Source organism: Nansenia antarctica, assembly GCF_963989245.1.
Source record: "Nansenia antarctica genome assembly, chromosome: 1".
NCBI lineage: Eukaryota > Metazoa > Chordata > Actinopteri > Argentiniformes > Microstomatidae > Nansenia > Nansenia antarctica.
The window spans coordinates 85,727,362-85,740,189 of NC_137674.1; the positions used below are offsets into that span (position 1 = coordinate 85,727,362).

At 42.3% G+C, this 12,828-nt stretch overlaps 1 protein-coding gene across 1 annotated transcript; it reads left to right on the top strand.

Annotated features, from left to right (window-relative positions):
* The first annotated feature begins 1,150 nt into the window (after positions 1-1,150).
* Positions 1,151-11,831, top strand: nars2 (asparaginyl-tRNA synthetase 2, mitochondrial). Its single transcript, XM_080536680.1, has 14 exons — positions 1,151-1,444; positions 2,017-2,126; positions 2,666-2,786; positions 3,712-3,852; positions 5,086-5,166; positions 5,773-5,885; positions 6,429-6,561; positions 7,132-7,230; positions 8,505-8,542; positions 8,975-9,041; positions 10,104-10,241; positions 10,772-10,869; positions 11,150-11,176; positions 11,644-11,831. The coding sequence occupies exons 1-14, from the start codon at positions 1,286-1,288 to the stop codon at positions 11,786-11,788; spliced, it is 1,470 nt and encodes a 489-aa protein (XP_080392806.1). The 5' UTR covers positions 1,151-1,285; the 3' UTR covers positions 11,789-11,831.
* Positions 11,832-12,828: the final 997 nt, after the last annotated feature.

Genomic DNA, 12,828 nt, shown 5'->3' on the forward strand with positions numbered 1-12,828 from the left:
AACTGCTCCTCCTGAGACATCTTCTGACCCTCACCACTACGTCTCCTAAAGACACCTGCTTTCCCCTCTACTGTGTCCCTAAGAACTTCTACTGCCCCCCTTGTACTGTTTCTCAGTTTCTCCAGTAAAAAAATAAAATAAAATAAAAATAAAATAAAAAATAACGTTCTATCAGTGGCCCCGGGCCTGAGCTAGAGTACTCTTCCTGCAACGAATAGTGGACTGCTGATTCACATGCTTAGTATTCAAATGTATTGATTGTAAGTCGCTTTGGAATAAGGCGTCTGCTAAATGCCAAAAATGTAAATGTAAAATAGCCTTTATTTATGTAAACCAGCTCCTTCCCTTCTTGTGTTTTTTTTTGTTTTTTTCTTTTCTTTCCTAGCACCAGGGGAGCCACCCCTCCTAAATTTCGTTGTTTGGTACCTGTACTATAGCAATGACAATAAAGACCATTCATTCATATCTAGGAAAAGTCATGAAAGGAGGGTCCTGAAATTGTAAGGGTCGTAACACTTTTCCATTTGGTATACCTCATAAACTTTCTTGCATTTCTGGTGTGTGCATTTTACATATTCTATGCTATCTACATGTCTCACTGGATGGGGTTAGTGCTGTTGACTCATCAGAAATAGAATGTTTTATTAAGCTTAATCCATCAACAACGTGATTGGACCGTTGTAGATCACGAGGTAGAAACAGGCCTTTCGGATTGGTTTAGTATTTAGTATCCCTCTGTACGCCTGATCCACTAGAGAACGTTTCTAAAGTGAGTTTTTAAATTTGAACGAATTACCATCGCCTAAAAACATACATGTGTTTCGAAAAAATACATATGATGCATATGCTTTCCTTCGCCACACCGTCCACAAAATGTTCTTGAAAACATTCTGACCAAATTGCACCAATAGCGACAGACCAAGAAGTGAGTCATCAGCAAGCGCGAGGAAGCGCGTATACCATCAACGCCTCTAAAGGAAAACCCAGGCTTATTTGCTTACGTATCTCGCGAGATCTACAAAAATAAGCCTGGAATTGTTGACAAGTCTCGCGAGACTTACTAAAAAAAGCCTAGATTTTACTTTGATAGAGTATAACACCACATGAATGTCACCACATGAATGTCAACACCGGGACTGTACAGTGAAGGCAGAGATAGAGACAGATTCTCCACATTGTAGCTATCTACCTACTGTGTTGTTACGTTCTCATGTAGCGTCAGAGTCTAAACTATCACGTTTAATATGATATTATATTAATGTAGTATTAACCGTATCAGATAACTATGTTGTCAACGGTGTGTGCGAGGTGTGCATCTGTATTATCTGCAGCTTCTGCAGCCTCTCGTGGGCATCTAAGACATCTCCACCAGAAAACCCCGAGGAAGATAAAGATATGCGACGCGATGTCAAGAGTAGAAGTGGGAACACATATACAAGTGCAGGTGAAAGTGCTTCCAGATTAACCTTCTTTCAATGAAGTCATCTTGCACAAGGCAGGCGCCTATGATCTGTCTGCACATGATGTTATATCATTCATTCATTCATTCATTCATTCATTCATTCATTCATTCATTCATTCATTCATTCATTCATTCATGCATTTACAATGATTGTGACCTGAACGGTGTTACTCTTCAGGTTACACCTTAACTGCTCCTCCTGAGACATCTACTGCCCCCCAGCACTGCGTCTCCTGAAGACACCCGCTTTTTCCCCTTTACTGTGTCCCCTAAAACTTCTATTGCCCCCCCTTGTACTGTTTCTCTGTTTCTCCAGTGTCTAAATAAATACAATTTAAAAAGTCTAGGTTTAGAAGAAGGTGATAGAAGAAGGTTTTTCCTTCTATCAATGGCCCCGGGCCTGAGCTGGATTACTCTTCCTGCTACGACTGGTGGATTGATGATTCACTTGCTTAATCAAATGTATTGATTGTAAGTCGCTTTGGAGTAAGGCGTCTGCTAAATGCCAAACATGTAAAATGTAAATGATTGAATACATGTTGCTTATCTCCTAGGGGTGGGTTCGCTCCATCAGACCCCAGAAGGAGAACCTGTTCCTCCATGTGAACGACGGCAGCAGCTTACAGTCTCTGCAGGTCGTAGCCAGCGCAGAGCTACATGACAGGTAACGGTGGGACATTATCTTCAAAACAGAAGACTTCAAATCAGGGTTCCCGCGCTGGTCTTAAAAAGCCTTTAAGTCTAAAATCCAGCAATCCAATTTACAAGGCCTAAAAAGATCTTAAATTGCAGTTATTCGGTCTAAAAATGAGGTGCTAGGTCTTAAAAATGAGATCCTGCAAGGAAATCAGTCCGACCACATCTATTTGAGCGGAAATTAATCAAGCAAAAAAAAGCCAATTCGCTTCCTTTTTTGTCTGTATGGCAGTGAAATCCCTAATTTCATCACCTTGAGGATGACAAAAAGCGATCACATGGTGTCGCGAATAGGTCAAAAATTATATTCAAAGAGGTCTAAAAAAGGTCTAAAAAGGTCTTACATTTGACTTGTTGAAACCTGTAGGAACACTGTCAAATATATTGATGATGCTGATATGTGGTTGTATGCATTTTATCTGTTCTTTAATATCCATGTGAAGCTTTTGCATTGAAGCGTCGGCTTAAATGATTGCTCTTTTTGGTTCTGTGTTTTCTTTTGTCAAGACTCGTCACATTTGGGAGCGCTGTGGAAATATCAGGAAGTCTGGTCAAGAGTCCAGGACAGAAGCAAGCAGTGGAACTTCAAGCAGACCAAATAGAAGTTGTTGGAGAATGCAACCCTGTGGTAAATATAATAATAATAATAATAATAATAATAATAATAACTTTATTTGTATAGCGCTTTTCCTGCTAACGTTGCAGCTCAAAGTGCTCCAATCATTATATAATCATCATTTAATGATTAAGTCATTTAAAGGCAACATTAAAAAGATGGGTTTTTAGTCTTGATTTGAACATATGTGCTGAGGTTGCATCCCTAATGTAAACTGGCAGTGCATTCCACAATCTGGGTGCATAAAATGAGAATGCAGCCTCACCAAACCTCTTCTTTTGTACATGTGGTACACAGAGAAAACCAGCGTCAGGAGACCTGAGAGCTCTATCGGGCTGATATGCTAGCAAAAGGTCTTTGAGATATTCTGGTGCTGTGATCACATCACATCACACAACACAGATGATCACAATGAACTCAGATTGACTGTACCTAACACGAGCGTCGATCGTTGATTCATGAGTTACAACTGCGACGCGATTTCACTTTTGATTGAAAGGCGTCATGGGCATAGCATTGGCTCAATGATGGGATTCAGTAACACAAGAAATTCTGGGTTACAAATTTCCTATGAACCACAAGCTGCTCTATCTGTGTAACTACACAGAGAATGAGATACAGACTCTTATCTATTTAAGGTACGGAAGACTTACCTACTCAGACCCATTGGGTAGACACAGTGGGGGAAATTCACGTTATGGAAAGACTGACTCACAGGTTACGACTTTTAGGACCACAGATGGACAGTAAATGGGGGAAGTGGACTTTATGGCAATTGACACAGATTTGAGACATGACAGCAGTAGCTTTTTCTTTTAAAAATGTTTTTTCTTCTGTTTGTTTTTGTTGATGATGACTTGTTGTATTATTGTTCTTATTGTTGAATAAAAAGAAAATTGTGATTCAGTAATACCAACGATATACATATCTTTTTTAGGACTTTCCCTTCAAAATCAAGGAGAGACACAGTCTTGAGTACATCCGTCAGTATCCTCATCTGAGGTGCAGAACCAACGCCTTCAGCTCCCTGCTGAGGATCCGCAGCGAGGCCACCGCAGCCATGCAGGCACACTTCAGGGTGAGGCCAGCATTATCAGGGTTCCTACAAGTTTCAACAAGTCAAATTTAAGACCTTTTTTAGACCTCTTTGAATATAATTTTAGACCTATTCGCGACACCGTATGATAGCTTTTTGTCATCCTGTCGTAGCTCCCGGGGGGCAGCGAATTGGCATTTTTTTGGTTCCAGCTTGATTAATTTCCACGTAAATAGATTTCCTTGCAGGACAAGCTAATATTTTTTTTTAGACCTAGCACCTAATTTTTTAGACCTAATAGCTGAAACTTGTGACTATTTTAGGCCTTATAAATCGTATTGCTGGATTTTAGACTTTACGGCTTTTTAAGACCAGCGTGGGAACCCTTATTATACATAATTTAGGTTTCCCACGGGTCCTTGAAATCCTTGAAAATTTGTGAATGAGAGAAAAAAAAAATCAAGGTCTTAAAAGTTTTTGAAAATAGACATATTATTATGGGTCATTGAAAGTGCTTGAATTCCCCTCTCTCTTTCTCTCTCTCTCTAAAAAAAGATATACTGTATATTCAAATGTTTTTACTTAGCTTGTCAACTAGTAAATAAGTCTCTGTATTGCTTAACTTAACACATATTTCATAATATATTGTTTTGCTATGCTGTGGTAGAGAAGGCACAAGACCATCTAGTGTTCACACATTCAAGCTTCTCTTTTTAATTGTTGTCTGTGAGCGGATAGTTCCTATTATATACATTCTCTAAATAGATCTGTCTCAAACTATGCCGTGTTGGGTCCTTGAATTTGAGGGAATTGAGTCTTGAAGGTGCTTGAATTTGATGTTTCAGAAGGTGTGGGAACCCTGTTACACATAATTGATTGATTGATTTTTATTTGGGTAAAAAGTACAGACAGTACATCCCATAGGATAGCAGGTAAAAGCATAACTGAAACACTTGTTTCCAACGTGGTCCTCGTTGGTAGACAAAACAACCAAGACAAGAACAAACAAAACACACCAAGAAACATACAAAGAGCATACGATATACAAGAACATACAAGACACAATCAGAATAAAGTTTGTCATTCTTTAGACAAAAGTGCTGCGTATCTGTGTGTGTGTGTGTGTGGGTAGGAGTGTATGACTATGTGTGCGTGTAAGTAATAATGCGTGTACGAGAGTACCAACAAACTTCATAATTGAGTTAGGCCCATTATTATTGTTATTATTATATGTGTATGTTATAATTGGAGAGGCTGCTTTTGTTTTGTTTCCAGGCGAAAGGCATCGTGCATATCCACACCCCGATCATCACCTCCAATGACTGTGAAGGCGCAGGGGAGCTGTTCCAGGTTGAGGTGAGTTTATGTATGTGTATGTTTTATGCAGGTGACACATTGAGTTAAATGGTAAACAGACTGCCTTATACAGCGCCTTATTCCAAAGCGCTTTACAACGGCCTCTCATTCACCCATTCACACACACATTCACACACCAATGGCGAGGTAGGCAAGCTGCCATGCAAGGCGCCGGCCCGCTCACTGGGAGCAATTTTGGGGTTCAGTGTCTTGCCCAAGGACACTTTGACATGTGGGGCCAGCCGGGACTCGAACCGCTGATCTGCCAACCTTGTGATCATTAGACGGCGACTCTACCTCCTGAGCCACAGTCTGTGTCGCAGGAGGTAGAGCCGGCATCTAACGATCGCAAGGTCGGCAGATCGTCGGTTCAATCCCCAGCTGGCCACATCGTTCGATCCTCCTTGGGCAAGACACTGAACCCCAAACTGCTCCCAGTGAGCGGGGCCAGCGCCTTGCATGGCAGCTTGCCGCCATTGGTGAGTGAATGTGTGTGTGAATGGGTGAATGAGAGGCCGTTGTAAAGCGCTTTGGAGCAGCTTTGGAGCAGCAAAAAAGGTGCTATATAAGTGCAGTCCATTTACCATTTCTGCTCTCACCACACAGCCTGCAGGCCAGGAGAAGAACCAGGACAAGAACCCAGATGACAACCCTCACTTCTTCTCTGTCCCAGCTTACCTGACTGTCTCTGGACAGCTGCATCTAGAAGTGATGTCAGGGTGAGGAGGAACTGGATTCATTCAGTTCATTGTCTGATTAATGTACTTGATTTTGGCGCAGACTCGCCCCCTTTGTTTGAAAGTGCACTTATGTTATGATTTTAGAACTGGTCGACTTATGGTCATTATTGCTATTCGGTTGTAAAGTCTGACGTCACATGTGACGTTTAGCAATTTCCGGGTCCAATAAAAAATTCCCTGTACCAGTGTACTAAAGCGGTAGAATGACAGTTCAATCGTTTTTTTAGACTCGGATCTATTCATACAGCAAGGGACACAGCACTTTCCCGTTTTATTATCAGCGTCTTTGAGCCTTGGAAAAGCGCTATACAAATATAATGAATTATTATTATTACTGCGGCATTTCGAAGAGAGCGCCTCAGCCATTTTTGGACCTAGAAACACGTCACGACTTAACAACCGAATAGGAACAATTTAACTATTTGGAATGGCGTATCAAATGCAAATGTGTGAAACTGACTTTTCACTATTTGAGTTCCATTGATGGTCATCATAGAATCTGACCCTTCTCTGACTCCGTAGGGCATTTCCTGGAGTCTACACGTTCGGGCCGACCTTCCGAGCAGAGAACTCCCAGAGCAGGCGTCACCTGGCAGAGTTCTACATGGTGGAGGCAGAGATCTCCTTCACACGCTCCTTGGAGGATCTGATGAGGGTAAGTCAGGGCTCCCACGGGTCCTTGAAATCCTTGAAGGTCTTAAAAGTTTTTGAAAATAGACATGGGTCATTGAAAGTGCTTGAATTCCTCTCTCTCTCTCTCTCTCTCTCTCTCTCTCTCTCTCTCTCTCTCTCTCTCTCTCTCTCTCTCTCTCTCTCTCTCTCTCTCTAAAAAAATATCTATATTCAAAAATGTTTTACTTGTCAACTAGTAAATAAGTCTCTGTATTGCTTAACTTTACACATATTTCACAATATATTGTTTTGCTGTGCTGTGGTAGAGAAGGCAAGAGACCATCTAGGGTTCACACATTCAAGCCTCTCTTTTTAATTGTTGTCTGTGAGCGGATATAGTTCCTATTATATAAATTCTCATCTAGTTCTGTCTCAAACTATGCCGTGTTGGGTCCTTGAATTTGAGGGAATTGAGTCTTGAAAATCCTTGAAAGGTGCTTGAAATGGATGTTTCAGAAGGTGTGGGAACCCTGGTAAGTCAGAGGAACTTTAGCACTTTAGCATCCAACCAGCCTAGCATGGTGTTCTAACACTGTCCCCTTCTGTCCTCCAGGTCATGGAGGACCTGTTCAGGTCGACTACAGAGCATCTCCTGGCTTATTGTGCTGAGGATGTGGATTTATATCACAAGCATGTGGCCCCTAGACACAGGGTAAGACATGTATGTGGCCCCTAGACACCACAGGGTAAGACATGTATGTGGCCCCTAGACACCACAGGGTAAGACATGTATGTGGCCCCTAGACACAGGGTAAGACATGTATGTGGCCCCTAGACACCACAGGGTAAGACATGTATGTGGCCCCTAGACACAGGCTAAGACATGTATGTGGCTCCTAGACACAGGCTAAGACATGTATGTGGCCCCTAGACACAGGGTAAGACATGTATGTGGCCCCTAGACACAGGGTAAGACATGTATGTGGCAGGACAGGGGACAGTGTGGGCAGGGCAGGGGACAGTGTGGGCAGGGCAGGGGACAGTGAGGGCAGAGGACAGTGTGGGCAGGGCAGGGGACAGTGTGGGCAGGGCAGGGGACAGTGTGGGCAGGGCAGGGGACAGTGTGGGCAGGACAGGGGACAGTGAGGGCAGGGGACAGTGAGGGCAGGGGACAGTGTGGGCAGTGGGCAGGGGACAGTGTGGGCAGGACAGGGGACAGTGAGGGCAGGGGACAGTGTGGGCAGGGCAGGGGACAGTGAGGGCAGGGGACAGTGTGGGCAGGGGACAGTGTGGGCAGGGCAGGGGACAGTGAGAGCAGAGGACAGTGTGGGCAGGGCAGGGGACAGTGTGGGTAGAGGACAGTGAGGGCAGGGGACAGTGTGGGCAGGGGACAGTGAGGGCAGGACAGGGGACAGTGAGGGCAGGGGACAGTGAGGGCAGGAGACAGTGAGGGCAGGGGACAGTGTAGGCAGGGGACAGTGAGGGCAGGGGACAGTGAGGGTAGGGGACAGTGGTGGTAATGGTGGCTGTGGATTGGGCCTTTTTGGTGGAGGCTTCTTAATATAATAGCGACTCATTTCTTTATACATATCTCTGACAAAAGTTTTAAGTTTTAAGCTGTGTCTCAGGAGCTGTATCTTAGCTGTATCTTAGCCGCCGTCTAATGATCACAAGGTTGGCAGATCGGCGGTTCGAGCCCCGGCTGGCCACATGTTGAAGTGTCCTTGGGCAAGACACTGAACCCCAAATTGCTCCCAGTGAGCGGGCCGGCGCCTTGCATGGCAGCTTGCCGCCATTGGTGTGTGAATGTGTGTGTGAATGGGTGAATCAGAGGCCGTTGTAAAGCGCTTTGGAGCAGCAAAAAAGGCGCTATATAAGCTCAGTCCATTTACCATTTACCATTTGTTGCCTGTGTGTCGTGTGTGTCTCCATGGCGTGACGTGCTTCTCTGTCCCAGGGTTCAACAGTGTTGTCTTCTCTCTTCAGGTCAACGTGGATTTGATGTTGAAGAAGAAGTTTCATGTGTAAGTGTGTTTCTACAGATAAGTATGTGTAAGTGTGTTTCTACAGATAAGTATGTGTAAGTGTGTTTCTACAGATAAGCATGTGTAAGTGTGTTTCTACAGATAAGCATGTTGCACAGTGTGTCTCACCTTTTGTTTTGTTTCACTTTATGTTTCCATGCTGTGTGTTTTAATATGTGTTTTTTTCATGCTGTGTTCTTATTCTGTTTTTTTATGCTGTGATGTTTTGTTTTATTCATTTTATGTTTCCATCGAGGACCACTTTGGAAATAAGTGTTTTAATTAATGCTTTCAAGTGCCATCCTCTGGACATTACTTAGTGTCATAATGCGTAAATGATTCTATTGTAAATTCCTAATAAAAATCAAATCAAATCAAAACCTCTCCCACCCTGAGCTCACACACTAACGATGGTGTTTCTCTCTGCTTTAGGATCTCCTACACTGAGGCCATAGGTATCCTAAACCGCAGTTCTGAGAAATTTGCTTTTGAAACCAAGGTAGGTAATGTTTCTCAGAGGTCTCTTTGCAGATGTACACTGTGCATTGTTCATTGTTTCAATAATAATAATAATAATAATAATAATAATGATAATAATAACTTTTATTTGTATAGCGCTTTTCCTGCAAACGTTGCAGCTCAAAGTGCTTTAATCATTATATAATCATAACTTCATTATTTAGTCATTTAAAGGCAATATTAAAAAGATGGGTTTTTAGTCTTGACTTGAACATAATGTGCTGAGGTTGCATCCCTAATGTAAACTGGCAGTGAAGACACAATTTGGGTGCATAAAATGAGAATGCAGCCTCACCAAATCTCTTCTTTTGTACATGTGGTACACAGAGAAAGCCAGCTTCAGAAGACCTGAGAGCTCTATTGGGCTGATATGCTAGCAAATATTACAATTTCAGCCATGTGTTGGCTAAAACATATTGGGCCGGTTTCACAGACAAGGCTTAAGCCTAGTCCTAGACTAAATCACACTTTCAATGTAAAATCTCCATTGAAGATGCTTTTTAGTCCAGGATTAGGCTTAAGCCTTGTCTGTGAAACTGGCCCATTATTATATACAATTATTGTACAATTCCAATACAATGATGTTAAAACAGCTTTTACAAGGTGATTGAATGTGACAAAGAAACTCAAGCACTGGTATTGTCTGAGTTATGTGCATTTCTCCATGTAGAAGCACTGAAACTCATTCTAAATCCATTTTCATACATTTGTTTGACCATCTCTCTGTCTCTCTCTCTCTCTCTATCTATCTCTCTCTCTCTGTCTCTCTGCCTCTCTCTCTCTCTGCCTCTCTCTCTCTCTGTCTGTCTCTCTGTCTCTTTCTCTTTCTCTCTGTCTCTCTCTCTCTGTGTCTCTCTCTCTCTGTCTCTCTCTCTCTGTCTCTCTCTCGCTCTCTCTCTCTCGCTCTCTCTCTCTTTGTGTCTCTCTCTCTCTGTCTCTCTCTCCGTCTCTCTCTCTCTCCCCCTCTGTGTCTCTCTCTCTCTCTGTGTCTCTCTCTCTCTCTCTCTCTCTCTCTGTCTCTCTCTCTCTCTGTCTTTTTCAGTGGGGCTGTGACCTGCAGACTGAACATGAGAAGTACCTGGTGAAACATTGTGGCAACGTCCCTCTTTTTGTCACTGATTATCCTTACGACCTGAAGCCTTTCTATGCCAGAGACAACCAGGACCAGCCTCAACACACAGTAAGACCAGACAGAATATCTGGATTTTCTAGTTTGAATAGAATTCTCTCTTGTATGTAAAGCACTTTCAGTGTTTTACTTGTCATTGTCGGCCATTTGTGACACGTTCTAGTCTTTTGGTCTGCATGTCGGCAACCAATACAAATGTTCAGACTTTTCTTTTGAAACACGGAACTACGTTTCAACGTTGTTGAATGAGAATCACAACACAAACTCGCTAGTCAAGTCAAAATACTGCAACAATGCAATGGATTGGGTGAGTAATCCCCCCACTGCTACCTAGTTAACTAGAACACTACTTTACATTGTTACCTAGTTAACTAGAACACTACTTTACCTTGTTAGCAGGCTCACAAAACAAGCTGTGTTAGTTGACTAGCGACGTGTCGTTGATTTTCAACAACGTATTCACATTTTTCGAAAGAAAAGTCTGATCATTACATCAGATCCCGACATGAGGACCAAAGCATTAGAATGTCCACTGTCCTCTGTGGTCATTTTAGTCAGCAAATGTTCTGTGTGGACGACAGGCCGCTGCGGTGGACCTTCTGGTGCCGGGCGTGGGGGAGCTGTGTGGCGGCTCTGTGAGGGAGGACAGACTGGACCTGCTGACGGCTCGACTGGCACAGTAAGATACACACACACCTCCTCATCTGTCTCTCTCTCTCTCTCTCTATCCCTCTCCCTCTCTCCCTCGCACAGTAAGATACACACACACCTCCTCATCTGTCTCTCATCAGAATCTGTAGTAACAAGTAACATTGTTTTTCACTGTAACAAACATGCGAGAAAGATTGTATGCTCCTCGTTAATTCAAATCCCCTTTCCTTGCAACTGGCCCAATCTTTTTAATTGTGATCTTGCAATTATCTGTAGACCTTTATTATGAGTGAACGTTTGTGTTTTAGGGCTGGACTAGAAGATTCATATGGCTGGTAAGAACGTTTAACTAGTATTTTCTACATGTTGTGGATGTGTAACCATTCTTCTCATTATAATAATAATAATAATAATAATAATAACTTTTATTTGTATAGCACTTTTCCTGCAAACGTTGCAGCTCAAAGTGGTCCAATCATTATATAATCATAATGTAATTATTAAGTCATTTAAAGGAAATATTAAAAAGATGGGTTTTTAGCCTTGACTTGAACATATTTGCTGAGGTTGCATCCCTAATGTAAACTGGCAGTGCATTCCACAATCTGGGTGCATAAAATGAGAATGCAGCTTCACCAAATCTCTTCTTTTGTACATGTGGTGCACAGAGAAAACCAGTGTCAGAAGACCTGAGAGCTCTATTTGGCTGATAGGCTAGCAAAAAGGTCTGAACATATTCTGGTGCTGTGCCAGTGAGAATGTATTTATGACTTCACTGGAGCGTCTTGTTTTGTCTTCACAGGTATTTGGATCTGAGGCGGTTCGGCTCCGTCCCCCATGGTGGGTTTGGTATGGGGTTTGAGAGATACCTGCAGTGTGTTTTAGGGGTGGACAATATCAAAGATGTCATTCCATTTCCCAGATTCTCTCACTCTTGTGTGCTGTGAATCATAGCCAACTTGTTTTCCACATAGCAGTCCTGAATGTGAAATAAAGAAATGCCAACTTTTGATTTTTGAAACACTGTGGCCTGAACTGATCTTTTTTTTTCTTTTTTTTTTTACAGATATTGTTTTACAGTTATATTTTCGTTTAATTAAACATGGACATTTTGCTTTTTTTGCGTGTTTAATATTAACTTTCAGTATCTGGTTATAGTTTTCCTAAAGGCTGATGGTATTTAGATCAATGTTTTGAAAATGTACCTAAGTTTCAAAATGTATAGGGTTAGTTCTGGTATTTTTAGTAACTAGTCTAACATTTAAGATGAAAGATTTCTATGTAACAGTGTTCGAGAAGCTACTCTGAAAATGAACACTAAACTAAATTACTTATTTATCACTTAACAATGGAAGACGTTGAACTACACTAAACTACCCTTGAGAGGAATGGAGTTTGCCAAACTAAAGCTACTTTGAAAAAGTAGTTAACTACTTTGAAACTACTTTATCAATGTTACAACCCCAACACACAGTTACTGCCAGATGAGCAGTCTGTATGACAGAAGGCACGACTGAAATGCTCTGAAACCAGAGAGAGAGAAACCCTCAGGTGATGTGGAGCAACTTGAGATGGGAAGCAGAGAGGGGAGAAACAGTAAGGAAATTGGAGGTTCAAGTGCTGGGATTCCTATGTGTTTAGTTTTGTTTTTGTAAAACATTGTGTGAGTATTGACAGTAGCTCACTGCACCATTACAGGTAAAACATGTCATTACCTACTGGAAATATCTCTAAGATGTTGGTTAGGTTTACTAATAGTTGATCTATAAGACGTGGAACCACTGGCGGACTCAGGGGGGGGCGGTGCCCCTCCAATGGTCTAAACTTGCCCCCACAGTTGAAAAACGTCGCACTAAAGTGCCCTTTTGAGTGGCAAAATTAGAGGATGTGCCCTATTGGTGCTCCTCCAATGGTCTAAACTTGACCATGTGCACTGATGGGGTCCCATGTTGTGCAGTAGGTGCCCTTTTTTTCTTTTCACCCCTGC